The sequence below is a fragment of the Tursiops truncatus genome, chromosome 6 (assembly GCF_011762595.2).
Source record: "Tursiops truncatus isolate mTurTru1 chromosome 6, mTurTru1.mat.Y, whole genome shotgun sequence".
NCBI classification, from domain to species: domain Eukaryota; kingdom Metazoa; phylum Chordata; class Mammalia; order Artiodactyla; family Delphinidae; genus Tursiops; species Tursiops truncatus.
Genome location: NC_047039.1, coordinates 84,129,915 through 84,144,781, shown reverse-complemented (window position 1 = coordinate 84,144,781; position 14,867 = coordinate 84,129,915). Strand labels below are relative to the sequence as shown.

Below are 14,867 nucleotides of genomic sequence, written 5' to 3'. Positions count from 1 at the left end.
GATATACATACATAGAGATAGATAGACTTAGATACAGAAAGAGACTATGATAGAGCAAATGTGGTGAAACCTTAACTGGGAAACCTGGGTATACTACATCAACTTACCTCAAAGTTTAAAATTCAAAAAAAATTTTTAAGTTTAAGTAAAATTAATAGTTATATAATAGGAAGACTTCCCTGGTGGCGCAGTGGTTAACAGTCCGCCTGCCAATGCAGGGGACACGTGTTCAAGCCCTAGTCCGGGAGGATCCCACATGCCACGGAGCAACTAAGCCCATGCACCACAACTACTGAGCCTGCGCTCTAGAGTCCGTGAGCCACGACTGCTGAGCCCACGTGCCACAACTAATGAAGCGCGGACGCCTAGAGCCCATGCTCCGCAACGGGAGAGGCCACCGCAGTGAGAGGCCCACGCACTGCGGGGAAGAGTGGCCCCCGCTCGCCACAACTAGAAAAAAGAAAGCCCGCGTGCAGCAACGAAGACCCAACGCAGCAAAAAATAACTAAATAAATTAATTAATTTTTTAAAAAAAGTTATATAATAGGAGACTAAGAAGCCAAGGAAATAACACTTTATTTTCTGAGGTATATTTCATAAAATGTGTTCTCATACTAGAACGCAGAGACACAGCCAGTTTTAATGTGAAAACCTAGAAATTCTATGACACATTCTTAGACCATAATGCAAAACCAAAAAACAATCTATCTGTAACATATCTAAATTCATAAATTTTACAACAATGATGAAAGGAATGTTATCAAAAATGCCTGTGGTCTTAAGGGAAAAGAAAAACAATGATCTGTTTCCACCTCAAGAATTTAGAAAGAAAAAAAAGGGAAAGTTGAAAAAGAGGAAGTACTAAAACTAAGATATAAAATTAATAAAGGAAAACTAAATATGATAAAAATATCATTAGAGAGTGTTTCAAGGAAAATCGTATAGTCAGAGATAGCAGGGTAGCTTTCAAATACGAAGAGGTAGGAGGTGGATTCAAGGCAAAGGTTGAGAAGGAAAAGAACAGAGTGCAGCACTGTGGGTGGAAATGTAAATTGATACAGCCACTATGGAGAACAGTATGAAGGTTCCTTAAAAAACTAAAAATAGAACTACCATTATGACCCAGCAATCCCACTACTGGGCATATACCCTGAGAAAACCATAATTCAACAAGAGTATGTACCACAATGTTCATTGCAGCACTATTTACAATAGCCAAGACATGGAAGCAACCTAAATGTCCATCGACAGATCAATGGATAAAGAAGATGCGGCACATATATACAATGGAATATTACTCAGCCATAAAAAGAAACAAATTTGAGCTATTTGTAGTGAGGTGGATGGACCCAGAGTCTGTCATACAGAGTGAAGTAAGTCAGAAAGAAAAAAACAAATACCGTATGCTAAAACATATATATGGAATCTAACAAAAAAAAATGGTTCTGAAGAACCTAGGGGCAGGACAGGAATAAAGACACAGAAGTAGAGAATGGACTTGAGGACACGGGGAAGGGGAAGGATAAGCTAGGACGAAGTGAGAGAGTGGCATGGACATATATACTACCAAATGTAAAATAGATAGCTAGTGGGAAGCAGCCGCATAGCACAGGGAGATCAGTTTGGTGCTTTGTGACCACCTAGAGGGGTGGGATAGGGAGGGTGGGAGGGAGACGCAAGAGGGAGGAGATATGGGGATGTATGTATACGTATAGCTGATTCACTTTGTTATAAAGCAGAAACTAACACACCATTGTAAAGCAATTATACTCCAACAAAGATGTTAAAAAAAATAAAAGAACAGTGCAGCAGAAGTTGCAAGGAGTACAGGCAGGAGAGGTGCTCAGATGGTAAGGGTTTGAAACTGCAGAAATAAGGATTTGCATTTAAGTTGGTGATGGTGAGTAACAGGAATGAGGGAAGGAATACACACCAATTTGACCCTCCTCCAAACAGGCTCTCCATCCCAAATCAAGAGCATCACAGTTCATCCCGCCTCCTATGGCAGATGATCCAGAAGCTAAGGGAGAAAAAGGTCAATGAAAGGATGGCTGGGTAGGGACTAACAAAGTGAACAGCTGATGCCCCACTAGACAACTCTGGAGGATTTTTGCCACGTGGCAGGAGCCTACTGTTACCAATACCTCCAAGTTTAGAAGGGCAGACCACAATCCAGATTTTTAAGTGACACCTCAAGATTTTTAATGGTTAACAACCAATGCAATTTTTAAAAATACAGTGCAGGCCAAACAAGTCCTCTGAGTTCTCCCCATTTCCACTACTGTTATCTTTCACCATGCTCCCAGTCTCTTCCCTTCTCCCTTTCATCTTCAACAATTCCAGACTTTGTTTTCTAAAACCACAATGTCACTCGAATCCTTTAAGTTTCCCTTTGTCTTCAGAGCAAGTGCCAAACCTTCAGCTCAGCCTTCAAGGCCTTCCTCTAACATGGTGGCAGTTGTGCGACTCACCTCCTGCCTTAATCCCCACATCCCAGTATCCCCAAATATTCCCCTCACTGTCACATCTTTGTACCTTTTCCAACAGCATTCCCATGGCCCAGAGAATACCCCTTCCAACTCTTCTCAGTTTCTACGTTCATTCAGTCATTAATTCCACAAATAAATATGAGATGGGGGGCTTCCCTGGTGGCACAGTGGTTTAGAATCCGCCTGCCAATGCAGGGGACACGGGTTTGAGTCCTGGTCCAGGAAGATCCCACATGCCGCAGAGCAGCTAAGCCCGTGCGCCACAACTACTGAGCCTGTGCTCTAGAGCCCGTGAGCCACAACTACTGAGCCTGCATGCCACAACCACTGAAGCCTGCACGCCCTAGAGCCCATGCTCCGCAACAAGAGAAGCCACCGCAATGAGAAGCCCGCGCACTGCAACGAAGAGTAGACCCCGCTCGCCTCAACTAGAGAAAGTCCGTGCGCAGAAACAAAGACCCAACACAGCCAAAAATTAATTAATTAATTTTAAAAAATGTATGAGATGGGCATCTAATTTTGTGCCAGACACAGTTCTAGGCACAGATAACACAGCAGTGAAAGAAACAGACAAAAATCCCTGCCCTCATGGATCTACACAGAGGAGTCAGAGAATAAGTAACATGTATAACAGGTCACACAGGAAAAGGTGCTTTGGAGCAGGAAGAAAACATAAATGAGGATTCAAGTGGAAGAGGGGCAGAAGGGGTGGAAGGTGGAAAAGCGTGCAATTTTAGGGCATCATTTTGCAAGTGATGTTAAAGACGTGAAGGAGATGAGGGGATAAACAACTGGGACAAGAAGGTTCCAAGCAAAAGGAACATCAACAGCAAAGGCCTCAGGCAAAAGTGGGGCTGGTGTTTCAGGCTCACATTCTGCCTGTAAAACCCAGCTAGAGTGCCACTTATTCAGAGAAAGTGTTGTTTTGATGCCTAGAAATCAGAATTATTCATTCCCTCAACACTGTATCTGTATCTTCCTTAGGGCACCTTGCATAGTGGAAACTCTCACTGATGAATTAATCATAAAAGTCAGGTAGAGCAAGGAATCATTTTTTAAAATGACACATAATTATAGCCATTTTTAACTTTAAACATATAAATGTACATTCATTTCCCCATGTGCCATCAAGACCTCTGGGTCTGCCAAATGCAGCCCCCCCTTCCTTGGATAAACCACACTCATAGTCCGTTATCTACAATGTCCGTTTTCCTCTCTTTTACAGTAGAACGGGACTTTAAAATACTTGCAAAGTTTGCTAGGAGCAGAGTCCTTCCAGAGATTTATAAGGTTTCCCCAATCTGTTTCAAGCTGTCTTTACCACAATGTAATTCATTGAAAGGCAATTCTTTCAGCTTCATGCCTTTATCAAGTCTTTCCAAAGCAATGCATAAAAACAATTCCTCGTGCATTCACATTTCATCTATTTGAGTAATATTTACTAATTTATACTCACAACTACCAGTGGTATAAGTAAATCTGAGAACAAACACAACTGATTCTTGGTAAGCAGAGAAATCAAATGATACACAGACAAACCAGAGTTAACCTACCCCTGGAGCATCTGTGTGCTGTGGGATTTGGACAGTATGGTTTACTAAGGGAATGTTTAATACAGAAAGTTAAAATCAAGCCCAGCAAAGGATCTGAATAGACATTCTTCCAAACAAGATATATAAATGGCCGTTACGCATATAAAAATGTGCTCAATGTCATTAGGGAAATGCAAATCGAAACCACATTGATCCACAACTTCAACTAGGACTCCAACTAAGATGACGATAATCAAAAAGACAATAACAAGTGTTGGAGAGGATGTGGAGAAATTGGAACCCTCATACAGTGCTGGGGAAAATCTAAAATGGTTGCAGCTCCTTTAAGAAAGTTTGCTAGTTCCTCAAAATGTTAGAGTTAAACAAGAAAATTGAAAACATATGTCCACACAAAGACTTGTACATGAAAGTTCACAGCAGCATTTTTCATAAAGCCAAAAAGAGTAAACAACCCAAATGTCCATCAACTGACAGAAAACCAAAATGTGCCATATACATCCATACTGTGGAATATTACTCAACCATAAAAATGAATAAAGTTCTGATACATGCTACAACATGGATGACTCCTGAAAATGTCAGGCTAAGTGAAAGAAGCCAATCACAAAAGGCCACATACTGTATGATTCCATCTATATGCAACGTCCAAAATAGGCAGATCCATAACGTCAGAAATAAGATTAGTAGTTGCTAAGGGCTGGGGGGAAAGAGGAACATGGAATCACTGTTAATAGGTGTGGGATTTCTTTTTGGGGTGAAATGTCTTGGAATTAGATAGTGGTGATGATTGTACAACTTTGTGACTATACTAAAAATCACTTAACTGTACACCTTTTAAAAATTCCAATGCTACAAAAAAAAAAAAAATTCCAATGCTGTCAGTGTTCAATAAATGCTTACTTTTGAGTGGGGTGGAGGGAAGAGGGAGAAAGCCCAGGTCTAGTAAATAGAAATTTCCTGTGTATATTTATAAGAGGCTAACTAACCACCTCTGTTGGAACATAAGGCCCTTGAAGGCAGAGATGACCTCTCATATATTCCCTTAATATCTAGTATATTAGGTTATACTAGGCAGGTATTCAATCAAGTTTCACTAAATAAGTTAATAAACACCCACATATTACATACCAGGGAGCTAGAAGTGTCCTGATCAAGATTTTATACTAATTAGGAAAAATTCACTTTTTATTCCCCAAAATCCTGAATTGCCACTAACAAGGCACTTCTGTTAGGTCCCATTTGTTTATTTTTGTTTTTATTTCCATTACTCTAGGAGATGGATCCAAAAAAATATTGCTTCAAATTTATGTCAAAGAGTATTCTGCCTATGTTTTTCTCTATGAGTTTTATAGTATCTGGTCTTACATTTAGGTCTTTAATCCATTTTTAGTTTACTTTTGTACATGGGGTTAGAGAATGTTCTAATTTCATTCTCTTATTTATTTGTTTGTTTGTTTGTTTATTTTTTGCCATGCCACACAGCTTGCAGGATCTTAGTTCCCTGACCAGGTATCAAACTTGGGCCCCGGCAGTGAAAGTGCCAAGTCCTAACTATGACCACCAGGGAATTCCCTCCAATTTCATTCTTTTACACATAGCTGTGCAGTTTTCCCAGCACCACTTATTGAAGAGATTGTCTTTTCTCCATTGTATATTCTTGCCTTTGTCATAGATTATTTGACCATAAGTGCATAGGTTTATTTCTGGGCTTTGTATCCTGTTCCATTGATCTATATGTCTGTTTTTGTGCCAGTACCATACTGTTTTGATTATCGTAGCTTTGTAGTATAGCCTGAAGTCAGGGAGCATAATTCCTCCAGCACCGCCCTTCTTTCTCAACATTGCTTTGGTTATTCAGGGTCTTTTGTGTTTCCATACAGATTTAAAAATTTTTTGTTCTATTTCTATGAAAAATGCCATTGGTAACTTGATAGGGATTGCACTGAATCTGTAGATTGCCTTGGACAGTATGGTCATTTTATTTATTTATTTTTTAATTTATTTATTTTTGGCTGCATTGGGTCTTCGTTGCTGTGTGCAGGCTTTCTCTAGTTGTGGCAAGTGGGGGCTACTCTTCGTTGTGGTGCATGTGCTTCTCATTGCGGTGGCTTCTCTTGCTGCAGAGCACGTGCTCTAGGCACGTGGGCTTCAGTAGTTGTGGCTCACGGGCTCTAGAGTGCAGGCTCAGTAGCTGTGGCGTACGAGCTTAGCTGCTCCACAACATGTGGGATCTTCCCAGACCAGGGATCGAACCCGTGTCTCCTGCATTGGCAGGCGGATTCTTAATCACTGTGCCACCAGGGAAGTCCCAGTATGGTCATTTTAACAACATTGATTCTTCCAGTCCAAGAACACGGTATATCTTTCCATCTGTTGTGTCATTTCAATTTCTTTCATCAGCGTCTTACAGTTTTTGGAATACAGATGTTTTGCCTCCTTAGGTAGGTTTATTCCTAGGTATTTTATTCTTTTTGATGTGATGGTAAATGGGAGTGTTTCCTTAATTTCTCAACGAGGCACTTCTCTTAATCTGAAGTTTATATCATCCATTTATATCATCCTTACCACCACCACAATCCAGAGGATCCACTTCTAATTCCCGTGACATTTTAAAAACCTACTTCAAATTCTCCACCTTACGTCTCTCACCAGTGCAGCTTGTTGGTCTCTCTGAATGTTTTTCTTTCTCTTTAACCCCATTCCCTAAGACATCTATGTCTCACATGTTTAGCCTCATTTTTTCTTCTCTAACACCCTAGAGCCAAAAAAGACTATTATCATTATCTCCACATTATAAATGAAAAGGGGGGGGCATGTCTAAGGTTACCTGGTCTCCTGGGTTCAAGGTTCATTTTTCTTCACATAAATCCTGTATTTCCAGACTTTTTTCTCTTTGGATGAACATGGAGCTTTCTGATAAGTTAGATTTTTAAAAGAATAAGTACAAATAAAAAGATAAAATCAAAACAATAAGTATAAAGTCCACAATGAGTGGAGAACTGAGACAGAGGACAATTTTTTTTTAAGTCTGGTTTAGAACAAGAAGAGATAAACAAAGGGCCCACTGCTTAGGGAAGATGTTGTAATATCAAGAAGTAACAGGGATAATACAGATCCTTTCAGTTTCTTCTTTGTTTACGTAATCTTCTCCAAAGAGCATGATCTTCAAACTAGGAAAGGTAGAACTCTGATAAAACAAAGCTAACATCTAAGGTAAGTGGCATGGAAAGTGGACAGTAATGGAATAGAGATCTTCAAACTAGGAAAGGTAGAACTCTGATAAAACAAAGCTAACATCTAAGGTAAGTGGCATGGAAAGTGGACAGTAATGGAATAGAGAGCTAGTTCAAAAGAATTTGCTTTCTGATCCAAACAAATCATACTCCATGGTACTGAAAAAACTTTAAGATCTGACTGCTGATTATCTAAGCTGTCTTGACAAGGTGCCAGAAGACCAGAAATGAGAGAATGCATTCTCAATTTTCAAAAAAGGAGAAATGGAAATCCAGAAAGAAAATCCATAAGTGAAGTTGCCACATATCCACTGAAAAACTCTAGAATGGGTAAATAAGTTTTTGAACACAATAAAAAGAAAAGGCCACCATGTGCTCTTGATTAAGGCAGACTATATGACATTTGCTTTTTGATATGATTACTAAAATGGAAAATGGATGATACAGACATATATATATACTGATTCAAACAAGACAATCTGACAGAATCTTTTAATGATAGGCTGGCGAACAAAACGGGAAAATGTTGAACAGCAGAAGCTCAAAAATCTGTCAAATGCAACTAGGAGGATGCATAGCTGGCTGAACATCTGGTTGATTAATGTATCAACATCAACCGATTTAGAAGCAAGTCAGCAGTAAAATATCACATAGTTCCATTCTTTTCCACAATCTAGACAACTTCTATTAATTTAATAAAGCCACAGATCTGCTCTTCACATTTACAAGGGCCACAAAGCTGTGAGTGACCCAACTTACACAGCCAGACAGAATCAGGCTTCAGAAAGGTCAGAGTAGGTTGAAATGACGGTCCAAAACCCAAAATGAAAATCAACAGGGAGTCAAGGCCAGCATTTAGATTTTAAAACTCAAACATGTAAAGGAGTAAACTTTGTGGAAAATACCTAGGTAATAAAAGCTACTAAAAAAATCTATGCACAATCTCAACCTGCATTAATAGATGCCTATGTTCAGACTGGAGTATTATAGCTCTCTAATTAATCAACTTAAAAAAATTTATTTTCCGGGGCTTCCCTGGTGGCACAGTGGTTAATAATCCACCTGCCAGTGCAGGGAACACGGGTTCGAGCCCTGGTCCGGGAAGATCCCACGTGCCACAGAGCAACCAAGCCCGTGCACCACAACCACTGAGCCTGTGCTCTAGAACCCGTGAGCCACAACTACTGAGCCCACATGCCACAACTACCGAAGCCCATGCACCTAGAGCCCGTGCTCCGCAACAAGAGAAGCCACTGCAATGAGAAGCCCGCACACCGCAATGAAGAGCAGCCCCGGGGCTTCCCTGGTGGCGCAGTGGTTAAGAATCCGCCTGCCAATGCAGGGGACACGGGTTCGAGCCTTGGTCCAGGAAGATCCCACATGCCATGGAGCAACTAAGCCCGTGCGCCACAACTACTGAGCCTGCACTCTAGAGCCCGCAAGCCACAACTACTAAGCCCGCGTGCTACAACTACTGAAGCCCATGTGCCTAGAGCCCCTGCTCTGCAGCAAGAGAAGCCGCTGCAATGAGAAGCCTGCTCACCGCAACGAAGAGTAGCCCCCACTCGCTGCAACTAGAGAAAGCCCGCATGCAGCAACGAAGACCCAATGCAGCCAAAAATAAATAAATAAAATAAATTTATTAAAAAAAAAAGAGCAGCCCCCTCTCGCCGCAACTAGAGAAAGCCCACACACAGCACTGAAGACCCAACGCAGCCAAAAATAAATAAATTTATTTTTTAAAATTTTATTTTTCATATGAATCATTCCCAGGTCTTCATCCTAGAAAGAGTTATGACAAGAATCTACAAATATCATTTAGTTAAAACTCTAGCTTTAGACCCAGTTATTCAAGTATATCTTAGCATTAGGAAACCTTTTATTTGATGAGCCTAATTTACTGTTATATATATCAAAATATCAATATACCCTTGAAAGAAGACTCAGATATTATTAAATCCAAATCCCTCTTTTAATAAAAGAGGAAACTAAGAAGAATTAAGTAACTTGCTCCGAATCACACAGTTGCTTAGCAAGGGCCAAAATCCCCAAATCAGTCCCTTTTTTCCACACCCTGTGGGTTTCCAGCCCTGTATGTCCTTTCTTAAAACTTGTACTATCCATAAAGAGTTAGAATGCATACACAAAAACATCCGTCAATACACACTTTATTTTGCTAAGGACAAATTATCTCAGCAAGAACAAATAACCACAGCACATTAGCCCATAAAATATGACATGGTGTGATCACTTACTAGTTTGATAACCAGTATTTGTTACAAAAAGGCACTCTAATATACAAATGACTTTTATTTTTAACCATTAAAGTGTGATTAATGGTTAAAATATCATCCCATATTCCACTTAACGTTAGAAAAATAGGGACTTCCCTGGTGGCGCAGTGGTTAAGAATCTGCTTGCCAGTGCAGGGGACATGGGTTCGAGCCCTGGTCGGGGAAGATCCCAGATGCTGTGGAGCAACTAAGCCTGTGCGCCACAACCACTGAGCCTGCGCTCTAGAGCCCGCGAGCCACAACTACTGAGCCCGCGTGCCACTATTACTGAAACCCGTCCACCTAGAGCCAGTGCTCTGCAACAAGAGAAGCCCGTGCGCCCCAACTAGAGAAAGCCCACACGCAGCAACGAAGACCCAACACAGCCAAAAATAAAGTTTTTTTTTAATTAGAAAAATAAAGTAAAAGTTATTTCATGGGTGGAAAAGTTTTAATGGACACACTGTTGTTTACTATGCTAACCCCTCCCCGATCATAAAACATGTCATTATGAAAATTATTAAAAGAATTTTAGACCTTCAAACCTTAACAGCAGGCCAAAGGTTTTCTTCATGCAGGGTAGCATAAGCATCTGTGCTGAGGCCCTCTGGCTCCCTCCTCACTCCCCCCAAAAAAATGCCCCTTCAAGAGCCCTTTGGGTACAAAGGTTGTCTGGCAGGCAGACTACCCGGATTCCCTGTGGCCTGTCCACCCTCTCTTTCCCCCTCTCCCCCACCCCCCATGCTGCTTCTCCCACCCTTGGTTCAAAGAAGACAAGTGGAGAATGAGAACTGATAAAAGGGCAAGTTAGCAAGGCTGTGGCTTACGATCACTAGCATCTGCCAGGCCAGCTCCAGGAGGACCTACCCACCCCTAAATGAGACCTGGAAGCCTCTCCTTGCCCCAGGGCTCCTCTGGGACCCATTGTGAAAGGAAAAGGGAACTTCACGGCCAGGATACCCTCCTCCACAGTCTCGTCCCCAGCAGGCTCTTTGTTTCCAGCAGCTGCGGGGGTGCAGACGGCCTTGGAGAGAGGGGAGAGGTCACTCCCGTGCTCCCGTGGCTGCCAACCTCCAGGCCCTCCCGCAAAGCAGACAAACGCACGCACACGATCACTCCCTCGGAACCGCTTCCCTCTTTCCACACCACCTTAACCAGGCTCACACCTTGCTACACAGAGGCACTCCCTGAGACCTAACTGCCTCTTTCTGTTAGCCAAATCCTACACAGGATGATTCCCTAGCTACCCTCCCTCTGAATCGACACAAACGAGGTTCACCCCAGGACCCGCACCCTTCCTCTTCAGTGCATACCCCCGGCACATCTCTGAGCTCCTGGCTTCACCCAGCGCAACACACAAAAGCAGAGGGTCACTTCCCGGGCCCCAGGACCTTCCCTGCTCATATCCATAGACCCGGGGTCACTACAAGCTCCGAGCGCCCACCTCTCAACCCAAAAGACACACACATCCACTATCACTCTACTTGGTCAATCTGCGTCCTCTGGGCCACCCGTTCCCTTTACCCACACGACCCCTCTGAGACCCGAGTGCCCGAAGAAGGAATCTCCCCAGCTCACGTTCACTCCCCTGGCCCCTCACCGTCACACATACACACAGAAAATCCCTGCCTGGGGCCGCCCTCCCTCCCCTGAGCCTTCACAACACAAACACGCGCTCCCGCGTGTACACCCACGATCACACCGGGGGCCCCGGCCGCTGCCTCCCCTTCGCCGGCCGGGCCTCACCTCCTCCCAACACTCCCGGCCGCCCGCGCCCAGCCACCCGGCACACACGGACTCACGCACAGCCACTCCCCGGCCCCACGCCGGTCCCCAAGCCCGCACCGCGCGCTTGCGCCCTGCCCCGCGCCCTCGCTCACCCTCGGCCCAGCTCCCGGGACCCCCACGCCCGGGCCCGGCCCAGCCGGGTCGCGGGGACCTGCAGGGAGGCGGCAGCGGGAGCGGAGGGAGGGAGGGGCCGCAGGGGCGCGCTCCGGCCAGTCCTACCTGAGCAGTTGATGCTCTTGCCTTTGCCGCCGGGACAGTCCCCGCCGCCGCCGCCTCCGCCACCCGGGGGCTGGTTGGACGCGCGGCTCCCGGGCAGAGAGAAAGCGAAAAGCAGAAGCACCGACGTGTAGCAGCAGAAGGCGAGCGGGGGCGCGGCCGGCAGCCGGAGCGGCGCCTCAGCGGCCGCGGCGCCCATGACTGGCGCCCCTGGACGGCGGGAAGCGCAGGGAAGCGCAGGCCCCGGGCATCCAGCCGCGCGCCGGGAGCCCCGCCGCTGCCTCGGCGCCAACTACCAGCCGCGCCGCTGCGCCCGGTAGCAGTCCCCCAGCATCCCCGCCCCACCCGCAGCGCCCGCCAGGCCCTGGCCCGCCGCGCTCGGGACGGAGTCGGAGGGTCGGGACGGGTGCGCGCGAGGGTTCGAGCCCGCGCCGGGGAGACCGAGGCCGGGGGACGAGCGGGCGCGCGCGCGGCGGGAGGGGGTCGTGGGGCGGGGGTCGCGGGGCGGGGGCAGGCCCAGCCCCTCGCTCGCCTGCTTGCCTTCCCTTTGTGTCCGCAGCCGTCGCCGCCGCGTCACAAAGACCCCGGCCCGCCCGGTGAGGGGAGCGTGACAGAGCCGCCGGCGGGAGGGGTGGCTACGACCCCGCCCCGCGCACACCCCCAGCGCTCGCGCCGGCAGCTCCGCCCCCGCCCGCGGCCGGCGCCGCCTCCGGGGGAGCTATTGTTCCTGCGGCGGGGCGGGAGCGAGGGGGGTGGGAGGTGCTGTCGCCCTTCGGTCCGGCCACGTGGGGCTGGCGGGCGCCGTGGAGGCTCCGAAAGCATTACCCTAACAGACGTTTTTGCCGCCCTTTGTGAGCATTTTTGAAGCGTTTCTTTGGCCCAGCAAAAGGGCAGGTGGTCTATGATATAGCTATTTTCTAGGTGAAGAAACTGAGCCGCGGAGAAGTGAAGGTGACTTGTACAAGGTCACCTACGAGGAAACGGGCAGGACCCCAGAATTGGAATTCAAGTTCTGACTCCAGCTTTGTAGTTCTTAGAGATGGGGATAAATGGCTAAAGTACTCGGATCCTCATCCCTACCCTATTCCCACAAACACCAAATGAATTTAAAATAGTTTTTTAAATTCTATACTGCCCTCTCCCCCTAATAATAGCTAATATTTAGATAGGATTTGCTACATACAAGACCTGGGCAACGTACTTTACATGAATCCCCTCCAGTTCTTTTTTACAGCCTGCAAGGGAGTTTTCATTCTCATCCCCATTCTACAAAGGAGGAAGTTGAGACCCAGAGAGGTAAAGTGATGACTCCCAATCCAGTGCTCTTCCTACCACATCGTGCAAAATGAGACCCAGCCACAGGCAGTAAGAGTATGGACTGAATTGTTTGAAATTCCTCTACTTTTTTCATTCTATTATGCTGCCTCTCACCTCAGAAGGAATTTTAAAATCTCATTGAAAAACTGATAAATTTGACTCATAAAATTTTTTAATGTGTGGAAAGCCACTACAAGCAAAGCCACATTAGGGATAATGTCTTCAATATAAATAGGAGACAATATGTTTAATATAAATCAGAAGGAAAAAGTTGACACAGTAGAAAAATGGGAAGCTAATGTCTTATTCACATAAAATACAGACAATAAGTATATGAAAAGATACTTAAACCCACTACTAGTAAAAGGCAGATTAAACTTACAAAACTTTTTTTTCCTGTTGATGACTAACGAGTTAAAAGAAATGACAAAACCTAACATTATTAATTTATATGTTTGAGGAGGGCAATTCGACTATGTATCAAAACCTTTAAAATGCTTATCCTTTAATCTAGCAATTACACATATTGGAATTTTGCCTAAAGAAATAACTGGACAAGTACACAAAATGTCTGTGTGGATATCCACCACAGCCTTTTTATAATAGTAAATGTACTCTAAATATCCATCTGTGGGAACTAAAGTATGGTACCTCTTTTTTTTTTTTTTTTTAATTATTTCTTTCTTTATTTTTGGCTGCGTTGGGTCTTCGTTGCTACGCGAGGGCTACTCTTCATTGCGGTGCACGGGCTTCTCATTGCGGTGGCTTCTCTTGTGGCAGAGCATGGGCTCTAGGCGCGCGGGCTCAATGGCTGTGGCTCGTGGGCTCCAGAGCGCAGGCTCAGTAGTTGTGGCGCACAGGCTTAGTTGCTCCGCAGCATGTGGGATCTTCCCGGACCAGGGATTGAACTCATGTCCCCTGCATTGGCAGGTGGATTCTTAACCACTGTGCCACCAGGTAAGTCCCAGTATGGTACCTCTTTGTACGATGGAGTATTATGCAGTTTTAACAGTGATGATTGGTTAGTGTTTACTGACATGGAAAAAAATGATACTAATGAGTATGTATAAGAAAATCCTATTTTTCTGAAATAGGCATGTGTGTGTACACATCCATAGGAAAAAAGTTCAGAAGAATACACAGCAATATATTAGCAGTGGTTATCTCTGAAAGGTGGGCTTATGAATAAAAGATTCCTGTTCTGGGGGCTTCCCTGCTGGTGCAGTGGTTGAGAATCTGCCTGCCAATGCAGGGGACACGGGTTCAAGCCCTGGTTTGGGAAGATCTCACATGCCATGGAGCAACTAGGCCCGTGAGCCACAATTACTGAGCCTGTGCGTCTGGAGCCTGTGCTCTGCAACAAGAGAGGCTGCAGTAGTGAGAGGCCCGCGCACAGCGATTTAGAGTGGCCCCCACTTGCCGCAACTAGAGAAGCCCTCGCAGAGAAACGAAGACCCAACACAGCCAAAAATAAATAAATAAAATTAAAAAAAAAAAAAACTATAAAAAAAAATTCCTGTTCTTTATACTTTTCTATATTTTTCGAATTTTTGTCAATGAAAATTTTTATTGTTATAACTTTAAAAAGCTATTTTCTTTTAAATCATACTTTTTTCATGCTTTTTATATAAATTCACATTTGTAACATTTTATTAAGATTGCCTCGAACCTCTAAACTGGGCAGTGGCATGGCAATTATTCAGCTAAACTTCAACTGGCTTCTGCATCAGGTGTGATCTCAGGTTCCTAATTGCTAAGCCACAGCTGAAGGCTCCTCTCAGACCACTCCTTCAGCAGCTTCTCCCCTAAACTTGACCTCACCAGTGATTTTTTTTTCCTGCCATGTGTTTTGACTCACCCAGCCCCAGTCTTCTGCTTTTAATTTTCATATGACTGCTAACCATAGCCCAGGCAGAAATACTAAGAGGAGACAATCCTTAAATAAAAAACAAAACTCTTGGGCTCCCCTGGTGGCGCAGTGGTTGAGAGTCCGCCTGC

The 14,867-nt window shown here is 44.8% G+C and overlaps 1 protein-coding gene across 1 annotated transcript in view; it reads right to left on the bottom strand.

Annotated features, from left to right (window-relative positions):
* Positions 1 to 12,180, bottom strand: part of TMEFF1 (transmembrane protein with EGF like and two follistatin like domains 1) — a 97,575-nt gene extending 85,395 nt beyond the window's left edge. Inside the window, exon 1 of the mRNA XM_019949111.3 lies at positions 11,556 to 12,180. Coding sequence (XP_019804670.1) covers positions 11,556 to 11,751 — 196 coding nt within the window. The 5' untranslated portion in view covers positions 11,752 to 12,180. The remainder of the gene's footprint in view (positions 1 to 11,555) is intronic.
* Positions 12,181 to 14,867: the final 2,687 nt, after the last annotated feature.